At 33.8% G+C, this 22,676-nt stretch overlaps 1 protein-coding gene across 8 annotated transcripts in view; it reads right to left on the reverse strand.

The window, feature by feature from the left end:
* The window catches only part of LOC100572393 (RNA-binding protein Musashi homolog Rbp6), a 399,006-nt gene that overhangs the window by 97,783 nt on the left and 278,547 nt on the right, over positions 1–22,676 (reverse strand). For all 8 annotated transcript variants that reach the window (XM_029489719.1, XM_029489716.1, XM_029489717.1 and 5 more), the window contains one exon: positions 7,413–7,505. In XM_029489719.1, coding sequence (XP_029345579.1) covers positions 7,413–7,505 — 93 coding nt within the window. The remainder of the gene's footprint in view (positions 1–7,412; positions 7,506–22,676) is intronic.

Here is a 22,676-nt window from a genome sequence, read left to right on the forward strand (position 1 = left end):
CAGGGGTCGTGGGTTCGACCCCCACCAGGGACAAGCGCAAAAATTTTTTCCTAATTTTTATCAGTACCGTGCTTACGAATATTACAGACGACGTTCGACTTGGTCATTGTGACCCCGCCACTCCTGCGCCCACCCACCATCGATGGACAATGACGCACGGCGGGGGGAAACGAAAATAATATTGTAGCTAAAATTAGACCGTCCGCCGATTAATATTATCGAAAGCGCCCATATCATTGTTATCGGATCGATCGTGTCATGTCTATTATCGTGCAAGCCTGAGAGCGATTGTTATAATAGTTCAGTAGTCCTCAGCTGTGTACCAACTAGATTATTTAAGCGTTTGACGTTCGGCCGGTACAATATTTTTTTGATAACGTAGACCGTAAATCGTAAAAGATGAAACAGTTTTGAATACTTTTGATTGCAATTCATTTTTGTGAAATAATTTAATTCGAGTCTTTGAAGTCGTACGCCCGCCATCGACACGGTCCACATGAAATGGGCTCCTCAAAATCGATCATTATAAATTATTATATTATGATACATGGGTAATATTCATGGAAAAGATATTAAATAATTTGCTTTCCAAACATTCTCGATTACGTCGAGTTTCCTAGTATAATATATTATGCATGATAATAAAATTGTACAATTTGGATTTAGTAGAAATTGAACCTCCCGTTGCGGCAACCGAATCATGTCGAGTGAAAACAAAACATAATTTAAAATGAAAATAATGTTCGTGCTATCAAAATTCAAAATATTCATTCTCGTAAACCGAAGCGATAGTTCAATACTAGCGTGTCTGTAATATAATATTTTACAAATTGCACCTATACGATTTACATTTTAAAACTTCCCCTCGCGGCTTCGCCTGTCAACAATGTCCACTGTCCAATATTGTCTGTAATATTCGATATTGGTAAATGGTAGGTAGCTGGTATAGTTTAGGTATCGTATAGCGTATACGGTTGCATGCACTCGTACAGTCGCACATTTATCGGAGCCGAATTATCATTAAATATACTAACAGAAAACGGTGATACATCTATTCGGGAGCTAAATAAATAATAATATACACCAATATCATGTTTACCTAATTAATATAATATTATATAATTATGTAGACTAATGCAGGTCGAGGCTTTGTATTTATAATAATAAAAAAAAAATTACGTTTGTGATGGTGGTTAAACGTGTATCACTGTAGAGTATTTTATTATATTATACAATATGCATACCATTATAAAGTGTACGTATATTGCGATTTTAATAACGACATAAGAATATTATATTAAGATATAATATTTAAATGATGTTTGATGTTCAGTGATGGTGAGGGGTGTTTGAAGGAGGCTCAGCCGGGAAAGCCTCGCGCACAATCGCCCACCGGTACCACATGATAACACGAAAAAAGTTTTTCACGACAAATTTCCCCGTGGTGACGACATCGCGTTTCATGGTTACGTCACGAATTTCTCAGAATATGTAAATATTTTTATAATGTCAAAATACATTATACATTAGTATACAATATGATACGCATCCAATATGCATATTATATAATATTATAATCACATGTTATGCGATTTTACATAAGAACGATAACAACGTTTGATTTTAAACTTATTATAACATATACCGAGCTTTAGTCCTTAGTCGGGAACTTTTTGATTTAGTTTATATGAATCGATCATAGTATAAACGTCATCGCCAAGCATACCGTTTAAAAATATATTAAATCGGATAACAAGGGTTTTTTTTTAAACAACATTTTGAATTAATATAGAAATCAATTTCGTGTATCGGTATTTCCAATAAAAAGGGAGAATTGGCTATTATTAGAGACGTTGTATGAGTAGAGATATCGGATCGATTGTCGATCGAAAGTTCCGGAACTTTTTTATTTTTCTTGACCTGTGGATAACGATACTAAGAAGATTAATACACACGGTAAAGTATAAGATGCTCGAATTCCCCAGAGAATAACTTACCGTTTTAATGGCAATGCCCGCGAAATGCAAAAAGTACAATAATATAATATATAATTACTTATATTATTATTACACATTGTATAATGACGTAGGTATACAGGGAGCGCAAAATCACTGTGGTTTAAGACACCCGAGCATTTCGCATGTGTGGAATGTGCACATTTTATGTATATACAAATTTCCCGAGTGGAAAAACCGCGGTTAAAGCGGTCGTACATATTCGCAGCATCAGCAGCAGCAATAGTGGGCAATGTTCAAAAGATATTATTATAAATATTATGCAACATAAACGTCGCATTATGCACAGAACTTCAGCAGGCCGTACAGTATGATTTTCCGGATCGGGCGGGCCGGACGAGCCGCGGGCGTACATTATAGGTACGAAACTTTTCGACGCTCGCCACCGCCGCTCGCCGATTTCCGGACGTGACAAATGAAACTCTATACATAAACCGTTCCGAGTGAGCTCCGTAGACTCGTATAGTCCCCGGAGTCGGGACCCGTCCGCCCCCGCGGCGATTTCGCCGTACAACCCTCATCGACCACCACCCCGCAGTCGCCTCACGGGTGACGGTCGAAAAACGCGGTCCGTCCGACAGATAATTATTTAGTCCTCGGGAACACGGGCTCAATCCTATGCACACACACACACACACGCATGTTATATAATATTATATATGTACATAAATAAACATTATACATGTATATTGTATATACGACGGCGACGACGACGATGATGACGACCAGGGAGCGAAAACTTTTCAATTAACTGCTGCTCAACGTGTATGGGTACTGCGGAAAAACCACCCGCACCCATCCGCCAATCCTGCAGACGCAGTCGTACCGTCATAATATTATAATAATAATAATATATACAATGCACATCACATTGTGACGTCTACAACTACTGCAGTTGTAGAGGTAGGTACCTACAGTAATAACCAAAGCTGCACCACTGCACTCCACGTCGCTTATAAATTAAATATATTATTATTATTAATATTATATGATACGATAAAACTGCTGCTTCTGATGCTGCTGCAACGCATAATATTATTATCTTTTACTTAATGTTATATTATGTCACTACAGCAGTTGAACCACAAGTCGAATACATTATTATATTGTGACGTGTGTAGCAGGTAGGTAAATATATAGGTACGCAATCTGCAGGGACGGATTTACATTAGTGTGTGACTTTATTTTAATTGTCGTTGATAATGGTTTTATTTGATGTGACCGATTTCTACAAACAACAGTCTGGCTGTTATTTATTATTCTGTAAGATTTTAGTTTATTATAATGGTGTGTGGGCATATCATTACAATACTGCAGTTATTAAATTGTCTCGGCGCCCTGAATCAATTTTTTAGTCAGAAATATTTAAACTGTTCCCCTAAACAAACGACACGATAACTCTTAAACCAAGGACTAATACAACCTTAAAAAAAATTATAAACGTTATTATTATGTACAATATAATATGTATTGTTATGGTGTAAGCATATTGTATTAGTATAGGCACAGTACATCAACTGATTAACAATTATTAAATCAAAACTATATAAAAAAAAAGATTATTTTGTTTAATGTTTATCTAAAACGGATTCCATTGGGACCAAAAAAAATATTCCGTTTTCACAGGTTTCCGTTTATTTAAGCTAGGTATTCTCTTGAAACTCCATGCACATATTATTTATAAGAAATAATATTATACTATTCCTAATTATAGGCATAATGTTTATACATTGACTTGTCAAAATATTTTAATAATATTATTTAGGCCGTGAGTTGTACAAAAAGTGTGCGGACTAAGCAAAATAACTATGAGTAGGTAGGTAGTAAATTGCACATATAGCTACTTCACTTATTTGAATTATGTATTTATATAATTATATATAATAAAAACGTGAGTGTATACGGTCAGTGATCACTTATCTGGAAGACCTGACTTATAGCAATATTATTGTAATGTTGTGATATTACGTGTTATATGATTGTTATAAGTTATAACATTTATAATATGTAGGTACCTACTACCTATAGGCTACTACATCAAAACGTAAACCACATTTTGGATAACACCTATAGTGTATTATAGCCTATAGGGAAGTCCTAACAAGAAAGTTGACAACAACCAAGATATGAGATCAATCTATCTCATACGATCTATAAGACACCAGCTATTTGGTAAGATTTAGTTTACATTTCATAATAATTTCAATATAAATAATTTAAAATAAGTGTTGATTTTTTTTTTTTTATCTAGTTCCTATACAAATTATACCTACAACGTGTTAATTTGCTTTTGTAGATTTTATTTTATTTAAAACGAGGGGCGTTTTGCAGAACTGGTGTTGCATTGGTGCGGGGTCGATTATGTCGTTCGTGCGAGCGAATTAAATTACATCCCCACTATACACTGCAAGAGAATCGCGAGTTTCCGAAAATTTGACAAAACCTGACATAGCAATTGGAAGGGGTGATTTCTGTGTAAATTGAGATTAGGTCACGCAACGAATGTAGGAGGTACCTTGGAGACCGGATATAATGCCATGACTTGGATAACGGAATCACCGTTTGTAACGATTTGACCCCTCGAAATCGTTACCGTTTTATGAGGAAAATCGAATAAAATAACGAGTGTATATTTTCTTCTAATATGGTTGATTTTTGTATTTGTGTAAAATGTATTACTTTTATGTCGCTGATCATTAAAAAAAAAAATTACGTTAAATCCCTGATGAATATTGTCAGAAAAACACGCATCGATCATAATAGAAATTGCATTATTATTACGACCACCGTGACCCGAAGCGAGAGAAATGTTTGGCGATACACGTTTCGGATTCGGACGACCGTTTTGGAAAATGAACTCGCGCAGATATCAGAAAACATCGGAGGATTTTTTTTTCAAAAATGTATTACAATAGACCATACGATATATTATGTGTATATATATTATATATATATAATAATAGTATAAAGTATATGTAATAGTACAAACAGCTAGAGAAAACGCGGGAAAAGTCATTTAAAATAATTTTTCTCCGTCTGTAATTTCCCCAGTGCATAGAAATTACCGTCCGGGATTTTTGCTCCCCTTCCACTGTATAATATACCTACACTTTTGTACTGCACGTACATACATATATATATATATATATATACCTATCTTTCTTGCCACTCTCATTCAGCTGACGCCACATAATAATCGATTTATAACAGTTTCTCGTCGGGCTTATGCATCTCTCTCTCTCTCTCTCTGTATAGTGTATAGTATATATTATGTACATTGTACATACAGTACACACCTAAAGTGTATATATACGTATATATATAAATATTCTCTCCGCTCCGCCTTCGCGCGTCCCCCCTCCCTAACCCGCCCACACCACCGTCGGCCAATCCCCCGGCCGCCGCTCCAGCGGTTCGGCCGACCTATTTTACGACCCCGACGGGCAATTCCTCCGAGGGCCGCCGCCGCCGCCGCGGATTATCTTCCTCTCGGCCGAGGCGGCGGCATGTCCAAAAACCCGAGCGGCAATAAAAAACGGTTAGTGCGGGACACGACCGAGAAAACCGTTCTGTAATGCGTTCCAGGTGCTCGAATACACCGCGCACAAACACGTATATTCTGCGAGCACATATATACAAGTATTTTATACAGCTGCAATGTAAGTATAGCTGGTAGGTATAGGTAGGTACTGCGCGCTTACGCAGATAGGTGTATATAATATGCACGCGTGTATAGCAGCGGGCTTAGAGGAATTTTCAATGGAGGGTCGGGATATATTTAGTTTATAGATCTGGAAAAGGAGGAGAGTTATGTTTGGAAAAAAAAAGGTCGACGCGCCGAAATGTACACCATTACTATAATATTATAATATTTTTCAGTACAGAATATAATATTTATAACACGGATGTTAATTAAATATTTTTAATTTAATAATTAATATGTTAGGTATTATATTATTATTATTTTAAGATTAATACAGATTCGTCGTACGCATAATGTTATAATTTGTTTGATTTAAAGGACTAATATAATATTCAAGTTGACGGGGCATAAATAATTCGAACTCGCGGTCCACACGTTATAATATGATATTATACGAATATAAACTATATATTATGTAGGTATAATCTCAATATTATTGTAATAATAAAAACGATATAGTATTGTATTGTAGGTACTGAACCCGGTCGTGGGGGTGGGGTGTTTATCGGTTTATATTTTCGTTTCCAGGAATCACGCATTATCATCGTATTAATGTTTTCTCGACCGCCTACGATAATAATGTATCGTGATAACATATTATTATATCGTCTGCACCGTCATGTATGGCGGATTTGGGTTTTTTTCGCGAAAACGCTTCACAACGGCGGCGGTGGCGTATTGTAATATCGTAACAATATTATAATAACGCTCAGCAGTATAATAATATTGCAGGCAGGACGTGCATGTTTTTTGCGCCCCGAAAATCCGAAGTGCGTATAATAATATTATAATGCGAGTTTGGATTTCCATAATATATCACAGTTATTAATTTTATAATATATAATATAATATTATGATTATCGCGGTATCGTAGCGGGATTTGGCGGCGTCGTCGTCATTCGCGGGTTGCAGGTGGGTTTACCCGACCATATATTATTATTATTATTATTATATATATACATATTATGATACGTACGATCTACCTATACCTACGCGCACGCATTAGATTATACGTACACACGCGTATAATATATTATAACTTCGAGAAAAAGCTCTCCGACCTTTTTTGCAGGGGATCAACATACCTACCTATATATACCGAATCAGATAACTGTGCTGCTGGTGCGGTCCTTCCCGTTTCCGCCCTGCATAACACATTTATAACGGGTTTTTCATAAATGTGCGCCTCTGCCCGAATATGCAGGTAACCACTTTTTTATTTGGTTACTCTTTTATGTTTTTATTTTAATACCTACCACCGATAGTTATAATATGAAAGCACGGTAAATGATCACAGAAACGTTTGTACATTATAATAACATAATATACCTAATACATAATATAGTTGTAGTATACCTATATACGAATAATTGGTATCGAACGATCGATCTGAGAACGAAAATTGACGAAATGTATTATTTAAAACCTAAACCATGTATTATATTGTAATGATTGCCGCCTATCGAGATTGAACATTTAGTATAAGTTGGGCACGGCTAATGTGCCGAATGCAAGCGGGGAGTCCTCTTTTACTATCCATCGTTTAATCGTTATGTCTATAAATACAAATATTGATACTATAATATATCTATATGTCAATGCATTATTTAAATCGGTTAGGTTAAGTCATTTTTTTTCTAAATTTATTATATTTTTTATATCTATTCGTCAAATAAACTAACTGACAAACTTACCGGTCCAAATTGCTCAAAGTAGTTTTTGACATCTTCTAACGTTGTTGGCGCCGACAATCCACCGACAAAGATTTTTTTCGTTCGAGTCACCATCTGAAAATTATTACGCAATGTTTAATACGATTTTCTACGTCATGAATATTTATTATAGGTAAATTATAAGTTACGACTTTTTTTTCCACTTAATAATATAAATACTTATAACATTATCCTATCACAAAAATATTTTATGATATTCGCCCTAGCATTTTGAGTGAATATACCATTATTTGTGGTCACTAAAAAATAATTAGGTAAGTTTTGTAATATAAAACGTAGGTACAAAATTTAAAAAATAATATATTGGTATATAATATATATTTTTAAGCGTAATTAAAATATAGTCATAAATAGGGGTTATAAATTTGTCACGACCGAAGTGTTAAACTTAGTGGTAAATCCGCTAAGAATATAATAGTAAATACACTTAAGAGTATTAATCTAACTCTAAACTTAAACAGCATTCCATATTGGACGTAACGAATCCAAACCCGAACACTGAACCCACAATTATATATAATATTTATACGTTATGCATACAAGACAAATCATAAGCGGCCCAAGGATATAGTTCAATATTAATACTTGGTGTAAATTAAGTTACTTCAAAATAAACAACTATTCCGTATTTTCGTAAAAAATGTAAAAATATATTTTGCATTAAAATCTTCACGCGTATTGTTAAATCCTCGTTTTTATACCGACACGGATCCATCGAACAACACATTAGTACGTATACCTATTAATAATACTATTACTATGTTAACATGTGCAAAAATAAAATAATTATTACCATATAGGTACCTAGGTATTTTAATTTTTAATATTAAAGAAATTATTAATCTAAATTAGGTACATATTGATTTTTTACGAATAATAAAATATATCTTGAACAATTCGTTATTCGTACCTATACGGCTATACGATTATGCATATAAAATTATTACCAGGTTGAAGTTATCCTAAAACTAAATAGGCATGTAAAAAGTTTTAATCATATTTGAAACGAATTATAAACAATAATATAAACCATTATAAAAAAAAACTTTATACAATTATGCACGCACGTTTACGCACGCACGCCCGGTTAATAATAATAATATATATATATTTTATCGACTACTATTTTTATTTCCAAAGCGTTAAACAAATATGTGTCGTAATTGCCATCGTAAAGGGTATACAGTTTTGACAGCATTGAAAATCACACGCCATCACCAATCGGCCATGTGTTTGTCTCTGTATAGAGTGTGTATAGGGTTTTAACGGAGCCGATCGTTTATATTTCAAAAATGTAATCCAACCCGATCCCCTCGACCGAGTAGACGTATAGTAATAATATAATAATATCAACGGCGTTGTGAACGAAAAAAAATGTAAAAAAAAAAACGACGAGATTTCGGCCAACTTTATTATAATATAATATTCATTAGCTCTCGAGGGTTTTTAAATCATTTCTCGAAATGCGATTCCGTTTAAATATTTTATTGAGCCACCCGAGAGAGGGACGCGGTCATAATAAATAAATCTACGGCATTTAAAGCTCGCGTCCGTCAGTATTTCAAAAACAACGACACTCGCCATATAGCTATATCCATATACATTTATACTTATTGTTGTGTACATGTATTATTGTGTGTATACATATTGCATTCCTAATATAATAAAATAACTTAGTTTACAATAGGATGTTTGAATTATTTCAAATCAAATATGATTTTTATAAGCGCGTAGCATACCACCTAAAATTATTATAATAATAATAATATGAACTCGCAAGTTATTACAATATAACTACCTAGGGTATACAATACAATACAAAATACAATATAATACAGTAAGTTAAACGCGTGCATTAAATACGAGATTAAATATGACGCGATATACAATTTATCAACTTATGTACTCCGTATTCAATATTATATTATTAAGTATATAATATATGAATACAAAATTATAAAAGATAAAAGACCTATGGCAATTAAAAAACAATATAAATTACAATAAATCGTTGTGGACAATATTATATTAATTTAATAATACAATAGACTCGCATGTAGAACACTAGATCGGTTGTACCATATTCCATATTATTATTATTATTATAATTTTAATATTATATTAAGCGGATATCATATTATTTCGTTTGAATATAGCATGACGATAATAATAATTAATTGGCACGCGTGTAATTTAATATAATTTATATACCATAGAGAGAGAGAGAGAAAGAGAAATCTTGTATTATTATGGTCCCGTGATTACGCGCGCCGACCACAATCGCTCGGTGGTGGGTGATTCAGTAGCGTTGTTTTTTTTTGGGGGGAGGGGGTGTGAGAGAAAGTGGTGGGTGCGCTACGTTCAGAGGGTAGGTGGTGAAACGGCAAGGGGTGTTGTGTAGTGGGTGATGGGGGGAGGGGGTGGAAAACATTTCGCATTTAAATCGGATATCCCGAAACGCTCTGGATTCGACCCTATGGACTGTATATGCGGGGCTCCAACCGGGAAACGAAACGGTGTGCTGGCGGTTCTGGCGGAGCGGGAGTAGGTGGTTGTAACGGTGGATAGGGGTCGGTGGACGGAGCGATAAATTATATCAAATTGTCCGGGGACCGAAAAAGGGGAAAACAAAAAACAAAAAAAAACAAATAGCCGTCGTTTTTGCGGTGACCCGTGCTGCTATCTATGTGGCAAGTGATTTTACGCGGTAAAAACGGGTAAAAAATTATATTCGTTTCGAATTCTTAAAAAAAAAAATTTTAAAAAAAACTTAGAAAATAAACATTTAATAAAAAGTTAATCCGTATTACCTATATCACTGTAAGTGCGATCAATGAAAAACATATATACTTATATATTTTTTTAATTAAAAAATCATCAGACACCGACGCAGGGCAATAATAATTGTATTATTACATAAAACTCGCTTAACCACCCTCCGACGACGACTTACGTGATTACATAACAATTATTATTCCGTTGTTGTGTAATATCTATTATAATAATATAGTATACGCGAGCATAATATGCTTATTATTATCGTCATCGTTACATACCATGTTTTTAGGAGTCTGATGGCAAACAGTGACCACGGACTGTTGGTGTTGTTGGTGTTGTTGGTGGTGTTGTTGGTGGTGTTGGTGATGAGAAGGATGGTGGTGAACCGGATGGTGATGGTGATGGTGTTGCGGCGGAGGTGGAGGAGGAGGAGGAGCTGCGTAGACGGCTACGGGGAAAAGGGGGGACCCACCGAACGGACAGGGTTCCGTGTTTACGTGGATGTTGATAACTCGTGGGTAATAATTATGTTATAGCGCGCTATACAGCAGCAGCGACGGCGGCGGCGGCTTATAGCAGCGTGTACCGTTGCAGTAGTCGTATATAGCAGGCAGCCACAGCAGCAACGTATAGCAGTGGCGACGGCAGTATAAGTGGCGGCTATATTATAATATATTATTATAGCTTCAGTAGGTACGTTGACGACAGGTTTAATTAAATTATTTTAATAATAATTCAAACAATACTAATAATAATAATGAAATATTACGGTATACTACGACGGCCACTGTACGACGGTATTATTGAGAGCAAAAAAAAATCTACGGCGGCTGCGGCGGTTAAATCGCTTCAAAACGGTGGCGTTTTGGTGCGACGGACGCGGACGACTGCGGCGACGACGACGAACGATAACAACAACAGACCCGACGGGACGACGAGGGGACCGCGAGCGCTGCCGTACCGTCCTGTGCTTTGAAACGCGCTCGAATGGGGTGCCACCTAGCGGGCTGGCCCAGTGGTGCCACCGTCGTCGACGGCGACGCTGTCGCGGGGGGTGGTGAAAACGCGAAGCGGCGGCGCGGCGGTAGCGTCAGCGGCAGCGGCACCTGACCGTCGGCGAGTCGCGCGGCACGCACTACAGCGGCGGCGGCGGGGGCGGCGATTGCTATGTTATGTTATATATATATATACAGAGAGAGTAATACGCGCGCAGCGGCTGTATAATAATGTGCCGTGTACGACGACGCTGACGCTTACGCTGACGACGAGGACGCTGACGCTGACGACGAGGACGACGACGACGACGAGGACTATACGACTATGCGGCAACGACTTCCGCGTGTGCCCATGGCAACGGCGGCGCACGCACTCTGTGTACACGCACCCTCCGCCGCCCGACCGACCGACTGGGGCGGCGAACGCATCGTCGGCGGTGGCGGTGGCGACGACGACGACGACCGTAATAAATAATCCAAATAATAGGCTCGAAAGTTTTTTTCTTCCTTTTTAGCCACCAAACCATCGTTGCCGCCGCCACGAGCTTTTCAATTAATAACTTTAGGAACAACTCATTTTTTAATGAATCGGTTAGGTCGGGAAAAAAAATCTTTCGAGTAAAAAAAAAAATACGTACGGAACAATTGAATAATTAGTTTTTAATAATGTTTTTTTTTCATCCCGCTGTCGTTTCGCTCACTCTGTGGTCACCGCCACCCGCACCACCACTCTTCCACCACACCGCATCCCATACCACTGTAACCTAACCGATCGAGGCTGCTGCTCGATTCCGCGAGTCATTAAACCGCCTGAAAACTCGCGAGTTACCTAACTATAAATCAACGGATAAATCCCTAATACGTCAGAGACGCGTGGATGTTATATTATATGAAAAAAAACACCACGAGAAGAAAAATCCCTTCCAGAAGCATAATGCAAATAATGACATCAAATAATAATTATTATTATCCTGTATCGGCCTAATGCAACTACGATGCCTCCTTACGAGCGTGCTACAATTTACTGAGTCCACAAGGCGCATAATAACGGTTTTTATAAAAAGTATTATTATGATAATACATTTTCATAATTTTAGCGCTTCGGACGTAAATTTATACTTATTACTCAATAAGTATGCAACCACGAAAAAATACAATATTTGTATGATTTGTCATCGTACAATATTTTTGTATAATTTATTGTACTATATGTATGTAAATCTGCAAATCGAAATCATAAGGAAAAACTATTACAGAAGTTTTGGCACTAAAAAAAAATCATATTAATGAAGAGTTCAGATTTTGAGTTTATTGCGATGTTAATAATAAAATATCAATCGTTTTCAGACTTGTATATTATTATTGTACATCGTTATAGAGGGATGGTATTAGCTGAAGAGGAAAATAAAATATTACAAATGAGAACGATAGAAAACATAACACAAAATAACATCGTGTCACACACACAATGATTTGTTTATTGCATTCTGTGTACTAAAATATTTTATCATCTCAACATGTTTAAAATAATATATCTCTACCGTAAAAACGACGTTATGTCAAAAGTTTATATTTTTCCAGTAATGAGAATAACGATAGTAAAATGGTGGATTTTTGTTTTTTTTTTCTCGCAATTTATATTCGATACAATTTAAACGAGCTGCAGGTTTGAAAATTTAATGACAGTTTTTTTGTAATTTTTTTATTTATTTATAGGCAAATAATATTCTATAAACGCTTTTTTCCTGTGAATTTCACGCTAATGCACTCGGAAATAATCTGCGATATTCTTTTGAGAACGTAAACAGCGAAGGTTTTTATTTGTATTGTAATATAATATATATAAATAACAATATAAAGGTATTAAGGCTCCGTATTTTTGTCTCGTAAAATATGTTTACCGGCTGTACCAGTGAATAAGAATAAAATCAGAATCATCTCGATTACGTTCTTAGCAAATTGAACGATGCGGCGTTATTATTTTATACTGTCTACTCCACGCCAATATGCAATTTCCGAATGCCTATAATATACGAAGTTGAAAAATAAAATAAAACTGTTATTCGTTTAAAAATTTTACTTAAAAAACGGGTACGGATGTTTATGATGCTCGCAAATAATATAAATATTTGTTGGGACGTATATAATTAATAATACCCACTTGAATGGACCGCAAAACAAAATATACGATGGTAACGGGCCGGTAATGCGGTGGAGGAGCAGAGATATGATGGGTCGCTGTGCTCTGATTAATTTTTTCAACCCCTATAAGAATCCACCCGACTTACGTCACCGCATATCTTTAGTATGACAGTATCCATTCTCTTAAGTGTACGCGTATTCTCACAAAATATATATATATATTCACAATGCACTACAGAGGTGTTGGGGGTATCTACTTATAATATATTATTATTGTGTTTATGTAACCGTCCACCACATTTTTCGAAGTTAACCATTTTTTAACGTATATAATAATATTGTAATTATTGGGCCTACGACGTCGTGTGAATCTTATATTATATTTATTAATTATATATAATATATATAATAATCCTGCAGACTTACGTCACAGCATAACATCAGTATGATAGCATCCATTCTCTTAAGTGCACGAGTATTCTCACAAAATATAATATAAATATTTATAATGCATTACAGATCTGTTAGCGGTACTTATATTATATTATTATGTTTTTGTATCAGTCCACCACATTTTTAGTAGTTAACCGTTTTTTTGACGTAATTATAATTATTGCCGCCTACGAAGACGTGTGAATCTCATATTATTATATCTGTTTTATTTCCTCTATATTATATTGTATCTGTTCCGCGAGGGAAATTATGACTTTGGCGTGTCGTTATATACGTCGAAAAACAGCGTGCGCAAGTTTAACGTATATTTTTCATATTATATTATATGTAAGTGTATATAATATATATATATATATATTTACAGTTAGGCGTAAAGTACGGCGTTATGTAAGTCATAAAATCCAATTGAAACAATCGTCTTCGCTGTATATATATATTATAGGTATATGTGTGTATATACCTATATGATGTAAGTGTTATTATTGTTAGTTGTTACTGTATAATATGTGCAGGTTAGGTTACAAGTTTACTACTATATACAGAGCATATATAATATATATTATATAGATAGGTATATAAGTGTAATGGTTTTACTGCTGCTGCAGTTATGTACACGCATTTGCCCGCGTCCAATCGTAATGCCTAGATTAAGCAACGGTTATCACTAAATTATATATTGCTGCAGCCGCGGGGTGGAAAATAAACGCATTTTTTTTCTTACTCCGCCCTTAAATAAAAGAAGACGAAAAAATCGAGCGAGAGTAACAAATACGAAACGCTAATGTGTGTGGCACGCCGAGTATATTTTTCTAACGAACGGCACTTAATTTATAGTACCACACATAAATACAATATTATACCGACAATATGTGTTATATCTATGGATATAATATTATATACCTAGAACTGGTACCTACTGATGATATTAATTTTTTCACGTTTATCAACTATAATATAATAATATGCATAGGTACCTACATAATATTATCTACATATCGCGTCAATCATCTTCGTCGTGTAGGCAACGCTCTAATTTTTCTTTTTTTTTATACACACTTCGAGATATTGTGAATTGCTATACAAGCAATAATAGTATAATATTATAAAACGTTTTTTTATTTATTTGTTTTTTTAAATTGTTTATTTTCGCGAAATCATTGCGCAAATATTTTATGTGTGCCATATACCGGCAAAGGAATTTCGAATAAAACGTGGCACTTTCGTTTTCCCTCTCTAATTTATGGGATGTGTTCGTTTTAATGGCCAATTATAGATTAATAAGAACATAATACATACATATACGATCGGGTTATATGCATAATGTTTGGGAAAAGTACGTGCAGTTTGAATTGTATCCCCGGAGGTTAGGTAAAAGTTAAAGTGAATTTTGAATTTCACGAAAACAATTACATCCATATTGCTAACTACATGGTACCAATTTAGATTTGACAATGGTTACAATGTACATAGTATATATAATGTTGTATTAAAATTATTAATATTATTGCTATTTATATAACATAATCAAAAAATAATTGTATTTGCAATATATTTTGTTTTGCCACTGTAATATTAATATTAGTCTTCACCACTCTCTCTATATAATACATATATTATATGTAGTAGATACTATAATAAATATATGTGATATCGTATTAAATTCCATTAAAATTTATCTTTATCTACTATGAAAACATATTATAATCGACTTCATTTGTGCAAAATTGCATTAATATTCCAGTTTTTCACAGTCACAGTGAGTATAATAATAATAATAATAATAGTAATAATCTCTATAATAAATAGAATAAATATCGTTTAAAATTTAAATATTATTTCGTTGTGTTTATCATATTGAGCTCCTCCGAGAAGAAAAAGTTTAATGATTATTAAAAGGGTTTATATAAATGGAAAGTAAACGTTCATTTCAGCGTACGAAATATCATTGGTGTTTTTTTTTTTATTTTTTATAACAAAAGGAACTCATTAGTTTCAAACAATTGCGAAAGGAATGAGGAAAATAAATTGAAATATATACAAGTATATGTATATATATATATATATATATATATATATATTTAATATTATAAATAAACTTGAACAAAGAAATCTAAAAAAGTTAATTACAAATAATATTCTTATCAGTTAGTTTGCTAATCTCGAAATCAATTTTATAACAAATATTCAACATATTTATACTAAAATAATTTCAAACGTTAAATATACTTTCCCAGCTTATTTTAAATGAATAATTAATTTGTTGTTTATAGAAATAACACTATTGATAAAAAAAAAAAAAAAAACAGTTTTTACGTATGAACGATCAAAGTATTTATTAATTAAACTTTAAAGTAAAAGTATAATTGTGACAGAGACGGGAGAGAATGAGAGTATGACATTTAATTATTTTGATAATTTATAATATTCATGACTTAATTTTTATTTATTTTTGGATCATGACAAGCTCCGATAACTAGGAAAATATTAGTGCTTATATATTTTCTTAAATGAATAGTTTTATAACTAGGTAATAATATTAACAAGTTGTGCTAAATAATAAGAATTACTAATACAATCTATGGAACTGCGACTGGTTCTGAGACGAATAGATTATAATAATGTAATATTAATATTATCTCAATAAATTGGTTTCGACATAATATTTTGGTTTAAACGCAATTTCGACGGTACAACAAAATCAAAGTGAAACGCAGAGCCGTTATAAGATTACGGGCGCGCGTCCTCGCAACGCAATCACAATGTCGTGCGATCGATGATAATATTATTATTATTATATTAGACGATATACATTTACGTTCGTCCCCGTCGAGAGTAACGAGTGGACAGTTATAGTAATAATATCTGTCCCAACGTATAAAGCTGTGTACGATCATTTGTTGTAATACGCATCACATCGTGCTCAATATAATACTATAATAATATAATATAATAAAATAATGTGATATGATACAATATTGGTCACAAGCTATGTACGCCGGTGAGTTATATATGTATATACACATACACAATATATTATTATGATGGTAATATTTTTTTACGTTATTGTGTGCGGCATTCGCGATTTTTTTGATTTTTAAATATACCACAGCTCGATCGATGTCTGAGCGTGCACTCTCGGCTGCAAACGGCTGCGCTGGACGACGACTCACATTAATATTGAATACATCAAGGAAAATAATTTACAATATTACCCACCGCGCAAAACCCACACCGCGGACCCTAACGGCGCGTGTTTATAATATTAATATTATTATTATTGTTGTTATTATTATTATTATCATATTCGACGGGGCTCACACGCGATCGCCGCGTTTGCCGCAGCCGTTCGGGCCTCAGTAATATGCACGATCGGCTGCGATAGAGCGTATTATATTCTGCCGGGAGAGAAGAACTTTTCACTGAAAGCCGTATTGGGCTGGTGGGGGGGGGGGGAAGGGGGTTGATACAACACACCGCGATGACGGTTGAACGCGATAGCAGCCCCACCACGGGAGTTATTATCGTGATGACGGTGTCGCGTGGTTTTCACAAATAGTGATTATAATAATATATTATAAGTAACCATCGCGATACACGACGTATAGGCATATAGGTACCTATATTATACAGGGAAAACTATTAATTACTATCACGAATTCACGAGAGTATCGGAGCCCGTGTGTAGTACCGCGATATAGCTATAATAATACATATACATATATATATATATATAATATACCGTGGCGTTTATGATAGGTATATACGACAGACGCACAAGGGTAGGTACATAGACCCCTGCACAGCCTCACCATCACGACTGTCGGTCTTATACGCTCGCGATCGGTGGTGTGTGCATAATTTAATACTATATAATATATATTATTATATAGGTAACATTTCCATCGTGGATGCTGTCACGGCGGTGCAGCTGACACTCGTGGCGACGCTTAATTGGCGGAGGGAGTTCGCGATTACGTTTCCCCTCCTTTTTGATTTCGAGTGGTTTTTTTTTTTTATATACCGAGGGGAGATTTTATTTTTATGGATTTATCGCAAAACCACTTTTGAGTCGGTGTGGGGAATATATCCAGAAAAAAACCGAGGACAAATTCCACTTGTGTCTGCAGTATTGAAAATCGAATACTGAAGCATACTATATAAGGCATGAACTTTGTGAGAGAAGTTAATTTTAAAATTTCCCTACAGTAGCATTTTTCAGAGAAAATCGCAGACTACAATAATTATAATTATCCCATATTTTTGTATATTTCCAATTCGTAATATACTCAATATTATTATATTATTATACTTTAATACTTGAGAAACGAACGTACTGTAGTACATGTTTATTTATTGTTTTCGCTTTCGTCTTGACTTGAGCGTCTATTCGCGTGTCTCAAAATAATGAACGATGTGCTTCTGCTGTGAACGCAGACTGAGGGAAAATAATTTACTCGTCATCTAAATATTATATTTACCATCTACGTACGTATATATCGGCAGCACTATAACATAATATTAATATATCTACCGCAAATGTCGCACGGTTCACTAATCCGCTAGCAGATCACTGCGTGTTATACAGTAAGACCTTTGAACCCACGAATCTATATACCCTGACCGCGCTATAGTCGTATAGTCGCTATATAGTATACACGCCGAACGTCTTATCTACACATAATAATATTTTATACATATAGGAAGTACCTACACGACTTTACCGTGTCTTTTGTGTCAGCCATGGCGAGCAAATCGTTTAATAAGTCATTTATATGCACGCGAAAACTCCGTCGGAGAATATCTAACGAAAAACAGATGCCGGCGCAACTATAGGCTCGTCCGCCGTTCGAGATTAAAAAAAAAGAAGAAGAAAATTATAATAATAAACCGCTTGCTTTTTGCGCATTCCTACACCCTCCCCCTCCCCAACATCAGTAAGACCAGCGATTTGCATTTCGAAAAAACAACTGTACGTTCACCGGCAGTACTCTGTGACTGGAAAGGAGTCGGCGGCGTCTAATAACATTAAGTGTATAAAAATGTACGGTTAATTTCTTTTTTTTTCAAAAGCGGATATTATACTTCGTTACATTTTTGTAATTTTGTGTTTTTGTATGTTACAATTTTTGTTTGAAAACGTTTAGCATCGTATTAGATGTCATTCGATTGGTTTTTTTCTCGTGATAAAAATTGATAATTTTTTTTCAAAATATTATTTAGTTTATAATTTATACACTTTCCTATTTTTTTCATCTTTTACTCAGTAATGTACGGTTTTAATTTTAAACAATCAAAAAGAATATTTTTCTAAATATGTTGATGCCCGTTAATAAGCACACCAGTAATAATGGATATTATTAATTACAATTGTATGTAATGTCCAGAGTTGCAAAGCGGTAAAAATAAAACGATTTATTGTACCTACTATTATTGTATAGGTGCCATTTATAATAATTAATTTTATTCCATCGATTTAATTTGTTTAATATAAATTATAAAGTTAAAAGTTACTATGGTTAAAAGTTTCAAAAATTAAATAATTCAATAAAATTACAAACATTTTTTGAGATAAAAACAAATTAATTTAAAAAAAAATAAACCCTCAATCTGTAATTACCATGCCCTCTTAAATGTATATTATTCGCATTGTACTAACTACATACGTATTGTTATTGTGATCATTACTGTTACCTATTTGTTTTATAAAAATATATAAAAATATTATAGGTGTATATTATTGTAATATTTACCCCAGTTGAATAAATCAATTGCCAAACTCATATTTTATCAAGTACAAACACCACACGTGGTGCACCGTGCACGTTCATTTTTGTCTTTTTAAGATTCGATCCTTATACTTCTCACTTCGATTTCAAACCATAAAACCATCGTTGGAATTATAACAAAATTATTATAATATGAAGCTATATAATATTTTATTAGATTTCAATATTTTAACAAAACGATGACCTTCGGACCACCCACACATGTGTTCTTGAACGTTTTTAAAATCCATAAATTAGGTATTAACATTATCTGTCCAGTTATTTAGAGTCAAGTATTGTAATTTTTAAATGTGTGTTATACATATAGCTTTATGATTTATTTCCATAATATTTCTCTATAATATTATAATATTACCTACGTAAAGACGATAACGAACAATTATAAGAATATCAACATCTACAATAATTTTATATTAATAATAATAATATTTTTTTCGGTGATTTCGGATAATGTATCTAAATACTCTCTATACCTACGTATTTAATAATATTTACAAAATAATAATATATTTAATGTTTATGCACCAATATCGTATACACTATGCGAATTATTTGTGTGCCTTTGGGTTTGTATCCTTATCGGCGTATAAAAGGAATACATATACTTATACATACCAAGTATATGTATATATAATATTATACGTCTTCGAATGCTCAATCGGCCGAGACTTCTATATCTTCTATAAACCACCATGCAATAACAAATATAATATATTTTATACATGCATACATATTTACATACATAGGTACATAAATACATACATACATACACATTTTTATATATAATATATGTTTGCATAAAAGTGGTATACCAGCCCGTTGAATCGTTCGAATTCGTTCAAACTAGGAAATGAATATTTCCAGGATATTAAATCGGCAAATCGCAGTCGGTGTAGTATAATATATAGATAGGTTCAATAATTGTCACACGTCACTCGTCAGTCGTCAGTAATACATGCCTAGTAGAAAAAAGATTTTTATGTACAATAATAATAGTAATCATTATGTAGGTACTAAGATATGTTTGTAAGATTTGGAATATATCAGGATTTATTTTGTCTTAACTCATTATACAATAGTATAATATTAAACAATTTGTAACAATAAATTATTTTATGATAAGCACAAGTGGTGAATTATATTATACTCGTAAAATAATCAGGAGTTTTTTAAGATGAGACTATATGTACCCGTTGAAGTATAAGATTTTCACGTATACCTATATTATTATAAAGCGGAAAGATGGATTTTAGTTTAAAAAGGACTAAGGAGGCTTAGCAGATGCCATACTTTATTAAAGGTCCGGGGCATGTCTACAAATACATCAGTTTATATATTATAAGCTTTTTTTTTGGTAAGAGATTTTATGGACTATATAGTGGATTTGATGAATGTGAGCTAATGTGCTATAATATAATTGTTACGCCAACCAAATTTTAAGTATTTGGATGTATTACTATTCACTGGAGTAAAACGTATCAACGTTTGAGTATTATTGAAAAAAAAAAATTAGAACGGCAGAAGTAAACTGCAGATAGGTTTGAAAATATTTTATTGTTAATTGTTGTTATGTAACGAAATGTAATATCAGCACTATAATACTCCTATAACACACATCCCTCTCTGAGAGCCTAACCTCATATCTACAAAGGTTTCAAAGTCCATGTTATAAATGTACAATATTATATATTTTGTATGCCAAATTAAAAGCCGGCTGTACAATGATATTTTGCATTTTGTAAATTCACGGAGTCAAATGATCTCAACAAAACAGACTCGAGTATACAAATCGATATTGGACGACAACAAACCTTGTGAAAGAACTATTTTTTTTCTTTTTTTAATTTAGTTGATGGATAATATATAATATTATGTTCGATGAATTTGGAAAATAGTTTCACCAGAAAAAAAAATATCCATTCTTTTTGATCTACGTTATTTTTTACGCATATATGGCGCTTTTATGCATATATGTATTTCTCGATATCCGATTGGCAGAAGAGCTGACGGGGTGGTAAAAAAAAAATAAAAAAATAAACAAAATAACATAAAACTTGGACACGCGTAAAGTTATCCAAACGGACCTTTGTGTTCGTTTACGGTCCAGTTGATCGACCTTTTTGCTTGGCTTCCAACCCGGCTGGTTTATGTATAATGCGACGCGAAAAAAATGCACATTTCCTCGTGTAACGTATAATATAATATAATACGGGGAAGTCCAAAACTGTATTCATAAACCCCAAACGAGTTATGATTAATATACATTTTTAAAACGACCCACCCAATCCAATTTATCGTGGTATAATAATATGCCAAAATTGCTATCATAAAATTAAAACCGTAAATAATTACGGAGCGTCGTTATTCACAAAACTGCAGTTAGCAGTTATGTTAAAGCATTATTTTTATTAATGCATTTTTATGTGTTTGGTATCATAGGTGCATAATATAGTATTAATAATTATAAAACGATTCCAGTTAAGAATTATCACGAACAATGTATGGAAGTCAGTTTTCGAAAAATGACAATGTTCGTTCTATGAGTAGGTTCCTGTGTTATATTGTAATATCGTCTTATGGAATAGAAACATTCTTCAATAAATTCGATATTCTTTTATTGAAAATTGTAGGTGTAATCCCTACGTTATAAAAAATTATGTGTCATGAAATATTTGTATACTTTGTTTATAACTGTTTACATGCCTAAATAATACGTTTTGCAATGGCATATGTCACCGTTCGCTCAACACGGGATTTTTTGTTATTATAAATATATATATATATATATTACCTATTTTAAACAATAAGATAATAATTAATAACGTAATATTGAAATATTTGAAATGCAAAAATGCAATTTAATAGCACCAGCTGCATGCGACCTATGCGCCATGCCTTCAGATTAATTACAATATACATTCGATATAATATTAATACGTCAAGCGATTACGTCTTGCTAAGTACCTACACCTTACACGCACCGCACAGAACACTGCAGAAAGCGTTTTAAAATGTTCCTGAAATTTCGGCGAAGGCCGCCTGGCTCAGCCCCCTCAGACCCCCTGGCCGAG

Source organism: Acyrthosiphon pisum, chromosome A2 (genome assembly GCF_005508785.2).
Source record: "Acyrthosiphon pisum isolate AL4f chromosome A2, pea_aphid_22Mar2018_4r6ur, whole genome shotgun sequence".
NCBI classification, from domain to species: Eukaryota; Metazoa; Arthropoda; class Insecta; order Hemiptera; family Aphididae; genus Acyrthosiphon; species Acyrthosiphon pisum.